General features: G+C 50.1%; 1 protein-coding gene across 1 annotated transcript; it reads left to right on the top strand.

The window, feature by feature from the left end:
- Positions 1-5,391: 5,391 nt before the first annotated feature.
- Positions 5,392-9,335, top strand: LOC119383238 (vacuolar protein sorting-associated protein 4A). The gene is made up of 3 exons (XM_037651672.2): positions 5,392-5,552; positions 5,614-5,674; positions 8,463-9,335. The coding sequence occupies exons 1-3, from the start codon at positions 5,392-5,394 to the stop codon at positions 9,333-9,335; spliced, it is 1,095 nt and encodes a 364-aa protein (XP_037507600.2).
- The last annotated feature ends 4,754 nt before the right edge of the window (positions 9,336-14,089 follow it).

Here is a 14,089-nt window from a genome sequence, read left to right as displayed (position 1 = left end):
CAAACAGTACTCTGGTATCCGAAAACGCCACTAGGTTTCACTGTAGAAAAGTACAGCAGCTTCCTGGTTTATTTGATGCTGAAGATATTGTCCTATGTGCGGACAGCGGAGATATACAGCGGCTGATGGATACATGCGGAAGGAAAGCTGAAGCTCTAAGACTAGGATTTAGTGGAACAAAATGTGGACTCATGGTATTCAATGATCCCAATGATCAGGTGGTGTCAATACAGGGCGGACAAGCACCGAGAGTAAGCGAATATAGGTACCTCGGAGTACGGGTAATGAGGGTGATAGATCCATGGAGACACAGGAAATGCCTCAGCAGAAAAGGGAACGAGGAATGCTGTAACAATGAAGCACAGAGCGTTGCGGAGATACAATAGGTACGGGTGCTTCGAGGTCTGTGGAAAGGTATAATGGTTTCGGGGCTTACTTTCGGGAACTCGGTTGTGTGCATGAGGGCAGAGGTGCAATCAGGAACGGATGTAAATCAGAGGACTGTGGGATGCCTCGCATTGGGCGCTCACGGGAAGACAACAAATGAGGCTGTAAGGGGCGATATGGGATGGGCAGGATTTGAGGCGAGGGAGGCTCAGAGCAAAATAACGTTCGAAGAAAGGCTAAGGAATATGAAGGAGAGTAGATGGGCAGAGAAGGTGTTCCGTTATTTGTATAGGAAGAGCGTTGACACAAAGTGGAGAAAAAGAACTATGAGCCTCACTAGTAAATATACGGCTGGTAGTGTAAGCAATATGTCAACAAAGAGCGTTAAGCGAAAAGTCAGAGAGGCGCGAGGATTTACTGGACGGCAGCTGTGAGAAAAAAACGGCTCTGGGTAACTACCAAAAGGCAAAAACGAAATAAGGAGGGATGCATTTTACGATAATTTAAGGGGAAGTTCTCTTTGATGCGAGGTCGGGTTGATTTAGAACGCGTATTTTAAAGCGAAATTTAGTAAATACGAAGAAAAATGCACATGCTGCGGGAAGCTAAGTAAACAATGGAGCATGCTCAGATTGAATGTGGAGATATCCACTCATGTGTTTTTTGGCAGGAGCCTACATGAAGCTTTGATAATGAAAAGCTGAACCCGTCCGCGATAGAAATAAGTACGAGGCGGTTAGAGTATTGGTAGCAGAAAAGTAGCCAAAAAGTACAAAGATAAACAGTGGGAACATAAGGTCATTCTGCCGCAACGGGCAGAATGCTGGCTGTTAATTTTTTTTTTTTCCTATGGTAGATCGAATTAAACGAAGTAAATGGGCTATTAGGCCAACTAAAATAAAAATAAGAACAAAAGAAGTGTTTTTTTTTTTTCGTCGAGCCTGGGGGCGCACGTCACCGGCCGTTATCAACGGGGCGCTCATAGCATCCATCCAAGTAGAGTGCCTCGTTGCGCGCCGAGGCGATCGAGTGTATCGCGGCACCCTAAGCGAAAGGTTTTACTCTATTCAAAATAAGAGTATATTTTCTTTTCGGCTACTTAATCACAGTGCGATATCGAAGCGCTACAGAGTACCAGAAGAAGAAACGGCACGCTTAATTTATGTGTCGCAGAGCCCCTTATGTCTACGTTGTCAAGTGATCCCTTAGAGGGTCGATCAAGTGCGACTTACGCCGGAAAGAGAGTGAGGCTACTCCCGCTGCTGAGTAGCCGGGCCCTGGCTCGTGGGCGACGGACTCGAACTGGCCGTCGAGTACTCGCCGTCGGTCTTGCTCCAAGAAGCGGATGAACTCGTGCGTGCGCTGCAGGTAGCCGCTGCTCTCGACGCGAATCTCTCGTGCCGCCACAAAGTACAAGAACAGAGCCTGCTTGTAGAGGCGGAAGGCCTCGGCGAAGTTTTGCGCCTCCTCTTCGCCTCGGCTCGGCGGCCATAGTCGACTGCCATTCGAACCGCTTCTTCGGCGTTCATGCTGCAGTCAGGTAAGTCCTCTGCGCCTTTATATCTGCGATTCCGGAACTGAGACGCAGGGCGAAAAAAAAACCCCTAACTGCAGATGCTGTGTCGTGAAAAGCGCGGTAGATGAGGAGGAACGCCTTAGTGCTGCGGGCTCTGGAATAAATTAAAGTGCCTAGCTTTGTTTAACGTGCATCTTGACCGACTGCTATTGGAAGGGATTGGCGGTTATTGTATTTGAAGCCGATTAGAAGCGATCAACGTCCGTCAAAACATAATTGCGAAAGAGTATAATCTGAATGTTGGGGACATATAAATCATTTTCGTCAGACAAAGCTCTTCGCTGCATGCAACCGAATTACCTGGGCAGTGTAAGGCTTGATGTTGATGATGCTCCTGGACGATTGGCACCGACCCCACTAAGCGGGATGGGCCAACAGTCGGTAGTTTGCTTGCTTGCTTGTTTCTTGCATTTGGCTCACACTCACAACGGGGATTGGCCAAGAAGCCGGCGGTTACAGTCAATTGGGACATTGCGTAAAAAAAATCAGGAAAGGGGAAAGTGGCTTTTTCAAGTAGAATAAGGCGATTTTCGTGATACGAGAAAAAGAAATAAAGAATTAAGTAAGATTTTGGTTGGGGGTGAGGGCGGATGAGAAACAATAAATTGATAAACAATGGATTAGCAAGGTAATCTCATTGTGTCAATCAGGAATACGCAGAGGGCCCCGCAGACGTTCCTTTCACTGAATTCCAATGAAGCAGCCCCAAAGTAGAGGATATTTAAAGTACTTAGTGGTATTCCTAATTTTATGAATAAAATTCAAAGCATTTTTTTCTTTTATTTTTAAAACGGTGACATCTTAGTAGATAATAGTCGATATTTTCGCGTTCGTTACAGTTGGGACACAAAGAGGATGGGACCAGACCAGACCTGTTTAAGTAGTAATTAAGCGGTGGAATACGACATCTTAATTTAGTGATGGATACTTCCAATTTACGCGTGGGAAACCATTTATTATTCCATGCAAAATGCAAGTGCGAATATTCTGAATTCGGTATGTTAATCTTCTCTGAATCTTCAAAAAGAGAAAATTTCTGAAAATCGCCGCTGTGACACAAGCTGTAAGGAGCATAACTGACAAAACTGGGCCTTCAAGGGATACTCTCGCGAGTGAGTCAGACATCTCGTTTACAAATTACCACGATGACCTGGAACCATATGAGCCTCACTAGGCGAATGTTTATGGGGATTAATCATCTGAATGTGCTTAGAATAGCTGACTCCGAACTTGAAGTGAGGGATGAACACACAGATAATGAATCAGTCACTATAACAGCTGTCGAATAATTTGCTGGAATTTTTGAAGGGCTAAAATAGCGAAAAACACCGCCAACAGCGAAAACACCGCCAACAGCGCTCTCCTCGCAACCCTGGGGATAACTGGGTAGTACAAAGAGAGCCATCCGCAAGCGAATGTGCATAGGCCACAATATTACCCCCCCCCCCCTTTTTCGTTGGTGTCGAGGCGCGGTTTCTTCTTGAATCAAGGACCTGGAAAGCTTTCTGCGCCAATACACGCTTCAGAAACACAGGAAGCTGATCAAAACGAACTGCGAGTACATGCAAAAGAAGTTTCAGTTATTCCGCGAGCTGCAACTCGCGAGTAAAAGCGAGCATCGCACGACATCGAGTTCGCGGCCAGCCCTCCGACGTCCGTTTTCTAGCGCCTAAATGCGTTAAAATCGGGTATATACGTAATGTCAAAGCGATCAAGTACTTACACGATCAATTTACTTCGTTACGTATCTTACGATCAGTGGTACAAACCTCGCTTTATCAGGGACTAATGGCCCGGCGATTTCGCCTTTTCAGTTGCATTCTCCCTTAATTTATATCCCGTTTCCTGTGCATTGGAGTTGTTTCATTCGCATCCTCAAATGGTCTCTTGATGGTCGTCCTCCGTTTTGTATTGCAAATGGGGATACGTGCGTGTCCACTTTCGCGAGGTACAATCAAAGGCAAAACCGTAGCCTCCGAGATAGCTGCGGCAACCGCGGAGGCCACAGGCAAAACAAACCTGAAGGTGGTCACGACCAACATTTTGCGATTTACTTGTATGACGCACGAGTTAGCTAGCTAGAACCAGAAGTCTGATCCAGCATAGAAAGATACCGAGCCACGCGCTTCCAAAATTCCGTCGGCGCAAGTGTTTCCAGGTGTCGGACTTTCTTTTCCTGTACCTCAGCTCGATCGTCGTCAAACAAGACAGCCACTAATATGTGCAGAAAGAAGGCGTCTGCATCGGGTCGTGCATCGCCCCGATTCCGAGCGACCTGCTTGCGGCCCGTTATGACAGACAACTGCAAAATCCCGTCGGCGTGACCGGTTGGGCGAAGGTCTTTCGGTATGTCGACGACTTCATGATTCTTGGCGCTGCAGCGCGTGCAACCTTCGTGTGGCTTTCGTTTCGGGACCACGCATATAGCGCATGTCTTCTTGTGTACGATACCCGGCGCGTACGCAAGTGCTTGGGGCCTGAGCGCTGGGGCACCTGACCCCAGGCCCGTAGCCAGAGGGGGTGGCCTAGGCTCCCCCCCCCCCACCCCGAACCCCCGGAATGGTGATGAGGCGGGTGTTTTACCGAAAATTTTAATTGAAAATAGGCGTTTGTCTCAAACAGTCAAGACTCACATACATACGCGTTTATGATGATGATACCCGTTTGTTGGGCTGTTGCCTTCATTTTTAGTGGACAAGTGGTGAGTAGTGGGATTTGCCCAATGTATGTGGCGCATATCTTTCCTGATGCCCAAAGCGTTACCACGGATCCCGGACATGAAAGGCTCGACCAAGGACGGCTTCGCTCTTAAGTTCCTGGCTACGGGCTTGCCTCACACTAAAATTCTTCATTGAATTACTGTATATGGGCCAGGCATAGTGTTGTAGAGGGCATAATTTGTGCAAATTTTTCTTCTCTGGTTTGTGACAATTTTTGTTTTCACGACATTTAGTTGTAGTATTCCTGTTCGAGAACATTCGAAAAATGTTCGAGTCGATGCACACTTCATTTTCATTACTCGAATGTGTTCCACGTTGAAGATGTGGTATTCGCAGACCGCTAATATTATATGCCTTGAGTAGTTGGGCCCTTCTGCCTCACGTTTGTGCGACTAGCAAACTGGGGCACCTATAATCCCTTTATTCGTACTGCCTACTTATTATGGGCGCCGCTCTGCGTAATAGAAAAGGATAAATAAAATCACAGCTTATAGGAAAGCATTGGCCGATTAACGCCTGTCAAATTATTGCTGTAAACGCTCCGCTATCGCAGCACCATCACTCGCGGAAAACGACGAAGTGCGAAGCGCGCACTGTCTCCTCGTGAGCCAGGACTGCGGCATCGTGGCTCCAGAATTCACCGACGGCGACCGCGTCGCGTCTTGCTAGACGTGCAGCGAGGGCAAGCATCGCGCGGCATCCACAGCCATGGTGATCCCGGTGACGCTCATCAACGACATCAAAGCGGCCGTCGACCTGTCCAACCAGGCGAATGTCGAGGATGGCAAGAAGCAGTTCGCCAACGCCATCCGACTCTACCGCAAGGCCATGGAGTCGTACTTGAACGCGGCGCTGCTCATACGCAACACGTGCGCTCGTTTGTCGAGAGGGCTCAGAAGCTGAAGAAGTTCTCGGCGACGCCGCGAGCAGGAGGTCGTGGAGAGGAATTCCGGAGCTGAGAGGATTCTTTGAGATCGCCGTGCTCTCACAGGTGAGCGTTAAGGAGCAGTTGTCGCAGAAATTCCGGGGTCGACGTTGTTCTCCGGCGAAAAATCATCATGCCCGTTAAGAAAAAATTCCTATGGATGCCAATAATAACAAAATGATGTACCCTAGTTGAATCGACCCAGGCCTTCGAAGTGGCCAGCATGTGTTCCTAACACAGAGCCACTCGATTCTCACCTGTGGGTGTGTGTGGAGGCGGTGGGGGGGAGCCTTACCGGGGCCTGAACAATAATTGCAAGCGCGAAACAGAGCGCCCATGCTGATGGGGACCGTATATGCTATCGCGTTCAACTCTGTAAAGGCGAAGCGTAGCGCCCCCTCCCCCGTTTTTTAGTTGCTTAGCGTTTATGTTTTCGTTTGAAGATGCGATCTAGTCGTATATGGTGGTCTTTATGGGAAGCTTCTTATATAACAGCAGCGCCACAACACCTCGCTTAGCCAGCTAAGCCTCATATAGCGGCCGTGGCTCATATAACACGCGCCCCGCAAGGTGTCTAGTGGTTATGGCGCTCGACTGCTGACCCGAAGGTCGCGGGATCGAATCCCGGCCGTGGCGGCTGCATTTTCGATGGAGGCGAAAATGTTGGAGGCCCGTGTACTTAAATTTAGGCGCACGGTAAACAACCCCAGGTGGTCGAAATTTCCGGAGCCCTCCGTCTCTCAATCATATCGTGGTTTGGGACATTAAACCCCAGATATTATTATATTAAACACGAGAGACGCTGCACGTTCGTGATGCTTCTAACGTTGTTTAATCACGAAGGAAACTGCCCTCTTTTTGGCCGCGAGAGCGACCTTCCCGTGCGGCACCATCACTGCGTTAGTGTGTATACGTCGCCCTTGCGCTTTGTGTAAGTGTACGGAGCTGCTGTTTCTGTAATCATTCTGCGCTCCGTTGCGTCTTAACGCCTTGCACAGATTGGACACTCTACAGATACACGGACACAAATTCAAGAAAACCCTTCGCTGATGTGCAGACGGCACTGACAAATTTCAATTCATCATAAGCGTCGATAGCCTCTTGGCTAGCTATTGCGATTCCGAGAAGCCCACTTGCTAGAAAAAGCACAAAGAATGCCCTATTCAGTGCGAGCAAAACGTCGTGCATGAGCTTCCTTTTTCGCGTAGCAAAAAATACATCGGACAAACAGGGAAGGTGCGCGAATGACAGGCTGCGTGAGCACGCAAGTAACGTGCGCACTGAAAGTGCGGGCCATCTCGCTATTCATTGCAGAAACTGTGGATGCGTCCCCATGTATTCACAGCGCAGTGTCACAGGGCGAAGCACAGCGCAGACAACACGGGAAATCATCGAGGTGGCGAAGATGGCGGTCTTGGGGAACATGTGTGTGAGCGCGCCGTCAATCGAGCTGACAAGAAAAGAATTCGATTTTTTAAAGGTGATAGGAAGGGTGACCTGAGGGAGATGGTTGCATCCACATGGCCTGGTAATCTTATATGTGTTTTGTACTCTCATGTTATCGTTGGCTACACGTCCTTCACATGTGTCATGATAATTAATAATCTCGTACCTATGCGCCTGCGTGCGTTGCTTAGTTTTTCCTATATTTTCATGTGTCTGCTTCGTAAATAAATAATTTGTTAGAGTTAGCACTCCATCCACGTCGTTCCTTTGTGTTCCTGTCCATTCGGTGCGCTATAGTTAAGGTGGATTACCAACATGTCCAAGCTCACGTTCTAAAATTCTCATGAGATTCCTGAAAGCTGTAAATGAACTACAACTACTTTAAGACTCTTCAGCAAAAGCTTTTAGAACCTGTTCTTATAACTTCCATGTACATTTAAAGACACCTTGTGTTTGGCGCAATATGGCCATGGTCGCTTTTGCGCCAGAAAACCCGACACAACCAACCAACCAACTCGGCCGTCCTCGGCTGCGTTCGCCATCTCTGGGTATCCATTCCGTCGCCCTAACTCAACATCGGCTATCTGTCCTTCTCGTTAAGTGAGGTTGCTAGGCCCACTTACTGCTCTTAATGTCATGTAGGTTATCGACTGCCCTTGTTTATTTTCTGAGCCACTCTGCTGTTTTCCTATGTCTTAATCTCACGCCTGTTGTTATACGCTGGATAGCACGTTGCGTGGTCCATAACTATTCATATTATTGGTTCTGAGTGTCAGTGTCCTTAACTAGTTCTCTAGTTTCTTTGTTATTCTCGAAGTCTCTGCCCTATATATTACAACTGACCAAATGAAATGATTGTACGCTTCCCGCTACACTGATAGTTGCGACTTGCGATCATCAGTTGAGAATTACTACCGCATACGCACCTGCCCATCCTTATTGTTCGGTGAATTTCTTTCGGTGAATTGTTCGGTGAATGAGGAGGTTAGCTCTTAGAGAGTCTTCGAAAATAAGCAGTCACATGAGCAGTTAGCTTTTGCATGTGCAGGTTAGCAGCTCACCTAGAGAAACAACCTCTTGTACAAATTCCAGTATGTGGTTGCCAATCGCGAACTCTCCTTTTGTTAGGCCTCCCAACGTTATCTTTCGCAATTGCATATTCATCCTTGGACTTGCTCTGCATAAGTCTTGAATAATATTTTTTTCCAAAAGTCGTCATCATTGATGAAGAGCACAATGCCGCCTGAAAATTTCTAGTTATATCATTGTCGGTAAAAGATAGCCTGATTTCAGGTACAAAGGTCCTAAAATTTATGAGCAGTTGACCGATGTCAAGTATTTAACGCAACGGATTTCTAGCAGCACTAGGTATGTATCGGAGTGAGTAATCTCTATGTTCCCCTCGTAGGTGCTGCCTCCATGGTGCACCGCTGCTGGAACTGTCATTGCCGGCAAGAAGCTGAACTTCGACAAGGATATCCAGGGCATTGACGCGACCAAGCTTGTCTTCACCCAGATTCTGAATGACCCGAAGGCAAAGTCCGCATCGACGATCCTACTTCACGGACCTCACGGAACGGGGAAGTCCTTCTTGGCAAAGTCCATCTACGTCAAGTACCCCGAGAAGTCCATCTTCATCGTCGACATCGACCAGCTTATCATCGGCGGCTTGTCTCACGACCCTGCTAAGATGACACAGATGCTCACGAGGAACTACAAGAAGCACAACACCGGAGTGCTGGTTCTGGACGGTCTGGACCAGCTGTACTTGGCGGAGTACCCGGACGCGAAGAAGCCCGTAGTGGAAGCCATTAAGACAGAGCTGCAAAAATACATGAAGGATTTGGCCGATAAGAAGGAATATAAGGAGATCGTTATTGCGACGTCCTTCATGCCTTGGCTCATAACGGACGACATGAAGGGAACGTTCCAGGCCAAGATCAACATTCCCATTCCAGATAGCGAGGACGCACGAAAGGCGATCATCAAGGCGGAGCTTGGAAAACTTCGAGTGCCCACGTACAAAGATGGCGACATCCAGAACCTGGCGAAAAACACGAATCGCTTTTCTCGCTACCAGTTGCTGCGAATCATCCGGTACGCACTGGCGCGCAACTTCAACAACGTTGAAAACATCCCCATGAAGGAAGACGCCGAGCGGCTCAGCCACATGGTCAAAGAAGACATGGACAAGGTGAGCGCAATCATCAAGCCTGACCTCTCCGAAGAAGACGAGCCGAAGCACAAGGCGTTCATTGCGGCGAATCCCACGGCCAATTAGAGGAGGTGGCTCGCTGAGTGTACAAGCAGCGCCATCTTACTGATGGAAGATAAATTAGACGGAGAAAAAAAAAACGAATGCGCGACAGAAAAATCCAACAGCTTCGTATTTCACTTCTGTTTTGAAGCGTTCACATCCGAGTGCTAACAAAAAATTTAAGAATTGTCACAAAAGATGGCTACAGCGAAACGTCGTGAACTCACAATCGCATGCGGATTAGGCCAGATGAACAAAATAAATGCGCACGTCTGAACAGAAAGCACAAAAGCATCGAATTTGTCTAACGTATCCCGGCTTTCTTTTTGTTTGTTATGAAATGGCATAATAACGAAATGAGCCCGCGCAGCTTCTATTCTTCCATTGAAATTCTAGAACATGCCGGTGCACAAGACTGTGGTTTGTTTATGAAAGAGCCTGTCTGCCGTCCTTCATCGCTTTTCTCTTTTTATCGCTATAGAAAGCGTACCGTCGGAAGTGTCCAACCTTGCAGATTTCTCTAGAAAGTGAGTAGCAATTTTTAAAAAGGAATTTTCTAATGTGCGTTCGGTCTTCTTCTATTGATGTGGGGACGCCCACAACACTGGTTGGTGGACGCGATGATGATTGTAGTGCCGGTGCAAGTCGAAAACGGGAACCACAGGCAGTTTTAGCGCGATAGCGTTAAAGAACTCTTTTCGCAGAAGTGCCGGTGTCGGCGTCGGTGTCAGTGTCGTTGGTTGTGAGCGAAAAATCGTCTTGTCCGTGACCGGAAAATCGAGAAAAATGCAAATAAAATAAATAAAAATTCGGCAGATCCCACGTACCGTGGGAGTCGATGTTATGCGAAGCAGGCGCGGGATGGGGACTGTGGCGTAATTTTCACACACAGCAAACGTTACGGAATAACGCTAGTGAAATGTGGAAGTGGTGTAGACACGCTCATATGTTGAAGTGTTGCATATGTATTATATAACCAGTTGTTTACAGTTAGGCCATTGCTTGGAACTGCACTCAAATTCACTTTCGTACTTCACAAACATACGCGTTCAACGTACAGGCGTCACAGTACGAGATGTAATATCGCAGTAAAATCTGGTACAAGCGTACATTGCCATCCGGCGTCACACAATCTGAACTGCATAGCGAGTTTGGTGGTTTAAAAGCCGGCCACCCATTACAAACGCACCCACTGCGCGTATCCCTTGCGAGTACGTAGCGGGTGCGTCGCAATTTCGAAATAGTATCACGCGCGTAATTGCTGCTGGTTAAAGCATGCCACCCATTACAAAGGGCATACACATTAGTGCGCGCATACTCTTACACACACGTAGTGTTGGTCCTAAAAGTGCTGTTGAGAGGGGGGAACCTTTACCTTCACTGTAGGGTATGTCATAGCTGGCCGACTGAACATAGTGCCAAGCGAAACGGAGCGCGATGAGGATGATGCCGGATAATCGCGTGCATCTCTTGGAGTACGAGCTTAAGGTCCCCCAAATTTTTTGGCAGGCTTCATTACGTTTTGTTTAATATGTACAGAAGCATTGGAACGTTGTAATGGTCGTCCTCTTCAGCGCCTTCTAGTGGGTCGCCCTCTTCCCCTCTTCTCGGAGAGCACGCCCCTCGTGCTCTTGCTCGTGAGAGTCTGCGAGTCTGGCGCTCTGTCGTTACTGTCGTCGCTGCGCATCGTCGCCGTCGATCCCGCCGTCAATAAACGCCTTTACAAAGTGGTGGAGAGTGCTGTACCGTCCCCACAACTTCGTTCTCCATCTGATGCCCCTGGAGCTTCGATCCCGTACCGTGCCATCTACCATGCCGCAAGACGCCGCTCAGCAAAACGCCGCCTCCTGCCCCGACCGCTTGTCCCGGTGTCCCCCGTATCCGCGACCCTCCTGTCTTCACCGGCGCGGATGGCACCGACGTGGAGGACTGGCTCACGATTTACGAACGGGTGAGTCTCCCAATAAGTGGGACGAAGCAGGCAAGCTGAGCAACTTGGTTTTCTACCTCGCGGGTGTGGCAGGCATGTGGTACAACAACCATGCATCTGATTTCCCGACGTGGTCCGCTTCAAGACCGCCATCGTCGACGTGTTTGGCCGCCCTGCCGTTCGTAAGCTGCAGGCCGAACAGCGTTTGCGAGAACGAGCTCAGCAGGCCGGCGAAACCTTTACCAGCTACATTGAAGACGTCCTCGATTTGTGGTAAGAAAGCCGACGCCACCATGTCGGAATCTGACAAGATGCGGCACATTATGAAAGGCATCGACGACGATGCCTTCACGATGCTGCTCGCCAAAGACCCTCGCACAGTGGCGGAGGTCATTAACCTGTGCCAAAGCTACGAGGAGCTGCGCCGGCAGCGCTTGATGACCCGTCGCCCGCCATCACGCGATGCCGATCTCGCAGGCTTGTCGGCAATTCCTGACCACTCCACCTTGCTCGCCGAAATCAAGTCGTTCGTGCGTGAGGAAATTGCGCGCCAGGTCTCTCTGCTGGCTTTCACTCCACCGCAGCATGTTGACCAGCCGCCAACTACACTTCTGCCTCCTCTCCGCCGAGCGATTCAGCAAGAAATCGCGGAGGTCATTCCCGAATACCACCAGCCGCCTCTAGTGCCTGCACCACTAAGCTACGCGCAAGCTGTAGCCAGGCCGCCCCCAGCGATTCCTGTGGCTGGCCCGCGGAGTTACGCCGAAGCCGTCGTCGGACCACAGGCCTTCGACGCGGCTGTGCCGCCTACATACGTCGACGTCGTCCCCAGGCCCCGACTGCTGCCCACAGTGCACTCATATCAGCAGCCGCCTCGTCCAACCCGTTCTGCGACATGGATGGGACCCGCGAACCGCTGGCGCACTTCCGACAACCGCCCCATTTGCTTTAGCGTGCGGTTGCGCCGGTCACGTCGCACGCTACTGCAATCGCGTGCAGCCGCCTCGGGTCGCATCAACCCTGACCAGCTCATCAAGCAGCCCTTATTATGACCAAGCGCCGCCTATGTCACCGACGTCCCGCCCCGCACCATGTACCCGCCGTTCACCGTCTCCACGACGTCGCTCACTGTCGCCGATGCGGCCACGTCCGGGCTCACGCGACCAGGAAAACTAGTCGTCGCAGTCCACGAGGCAAGGGCTGCGACGCTATCGAACTGCGAAAGCCCTCAGCGAAGCCCCTCGAACGTGATTGACGTGTTTGTGGACAATGTTCGCGCATCTGCCCTTATCGACACTGGAGCCGCCGTATCCGTTATGGACGCCAAGTTTAGCCGACTACTGCGAAAAGTGACGACGCCGCTTTCCGGGCTCTCCCTCCGTACAGCCAGCGCCCAAAGTATTCACCAACAGCGGTGTGCACAGCTCGCGTCATTATTCAGGGTGCTCTGTACGCCGTCGAGTTGATCGTAATTCCTGCCTGCTCTCACGACGTCATCCTAGGATGGGATTTTCTCTCCCGCCACGACGCCGTCATTCATTGCGCACCAGCCGAAATAGAGCTCTCACCATTCTCTGAATTGGCGCCGGCAGACAGTCCATCGGCTGCGGGCAAGGTACTTGTCAAAGACGACACCAAGGTGCCTGCAAACTCGTCGACGGCGGTGTCAGTGTACTGCGCCAGTCTCTCCGACACCGTTGCACTTCTCTCGCCATCTGACCGTGTTTGCACGAGGAAAGGCATGCTGGTGCCTTTCGCGACCGTGCAAGTCACTCAGGGCAGTACGTCAATTTTTGTTATCAACCCATCTCCGTACAGTGTTATGTTGGTCCGAGGGGAATGTCTCGGCAGCGTGGAACCCCTCGAAGACGCACAAGTTATCGACGAACCAGATGAAATGCACTGCCACAGTTCCCGTACGCTCGGCGCTGTTTCGACGTCTGGTTCATCACCCGCTGATGTCTTTGGTTCCTCCATTGCTGACGACCTTACACCGGTCCAGCGTTCCCAGCTTCTGGGCCTGTTGGACGAATTTCGCTCTTCTTTCGATGTCGCTCAAACTTCTCTCGGCCGCACTTCCGCCGTTACGCATCGCATCGACACTGGCGCCCAGCCGCCACTGCGGCAACGTCCATATCGCGTATCTCCCACAGAACGGCGTGTAATCAACGAGCAAGTCGACGACATGCTTCGACGAGATGTTATTCGACCTTCTAACAGCCCCTGGGCGTCTCCTGTCGTTCTTGTTGCGAAGAAGGACGGTTCTGTGCGGTTCTGTGTGGACTACCGACGACTGAACAAGATCACTCGTAAGGACGTGTATCCACTACCGCGAATAGACGACGCGATTGACAGCCTGCAAGGAGCAGAATTCTTTTCATCTCTCGATTTGCGCTCAGGGTACTGGCAAGTACCCATGGCTGATGACGCTCGACCGAAGACCGCCTTTGTCACGCCCGACGGCTTGTACGAATTCAACGTCATGCCGTTTGGGCTGTGTAATGCGCCCGCCACCTTTGAGCGCATGATGGATACCGTTCTGCGCAACATGAAATGGCACACCTGCTTGTGCTACCTCGACGACGTCGTTGTTTTGCTCCGGACTTCTCAACGCATCTTCAACGCCTGCGGCATGTTTTGACGCGTTTGAGCGACGCCGGTCTACAGCTGAATTTAAAGAAGTGCCGATTTGCAGCACGGCAGCTGACAATACTCGGTTACGTCGTGTCCAAGGACGGTATACTTCCCGATCCAGCCAAGCTTCGGGCCGTGACCGAGTTCCCCAAACCTACGTCCGTCAAAGAACTGCGCAGTTTCGTAGGACTGTGTTCCTACTTTCGGCGCTTCA

The sequence above is a fragment of the Rhipicephalus sanguineus genome, chromosome 1 (assembly GCF_013339695.2).
Source record: "Rhipicephalus sanguineus isolate Rsan-2018 chromosome 1, BIME_Rsan_1.4, whole genome shotgun sequence".
In the NCBI taxonomy this organism is placed as follows: Eukaryota; Metazoa; Arthropoda; class Arachnida; order Ixodida; family Ixodidae; genus Rhipicephalus; species Rhipicephalus sanguineus.
Note: the sequence above shows the minus strand (reverse complement) of the source record. Positions and strands in the feature narration are given on the sequence as shown.

Excerpts from the sequence above, each read along its gene's own strand:
- LOC119383238 (XM_037651672.2), top strand. The coding sequence starts at position 5,392 with ATGGTGATCCCGGTGACGCTCATCAACGACATCAAAGCGGCCGTCGAC. Across the intron at positions 5,553-5,613 it reads GCGCTGCTCATACGCAACAC|GAGGTCGTGGAGAGGAATTC; the intron begins GTGCGCTCGTTT and ends CGCCGCGAGCAG. Across the intron at positions 5,675-8,462 it reads AGATCGCCGTGCTCTCACAG|GTGCTGCCTCCATGGTGCAC; the intron begins GTGAGCGTTAAG and ends TTCCCCTCGTAG.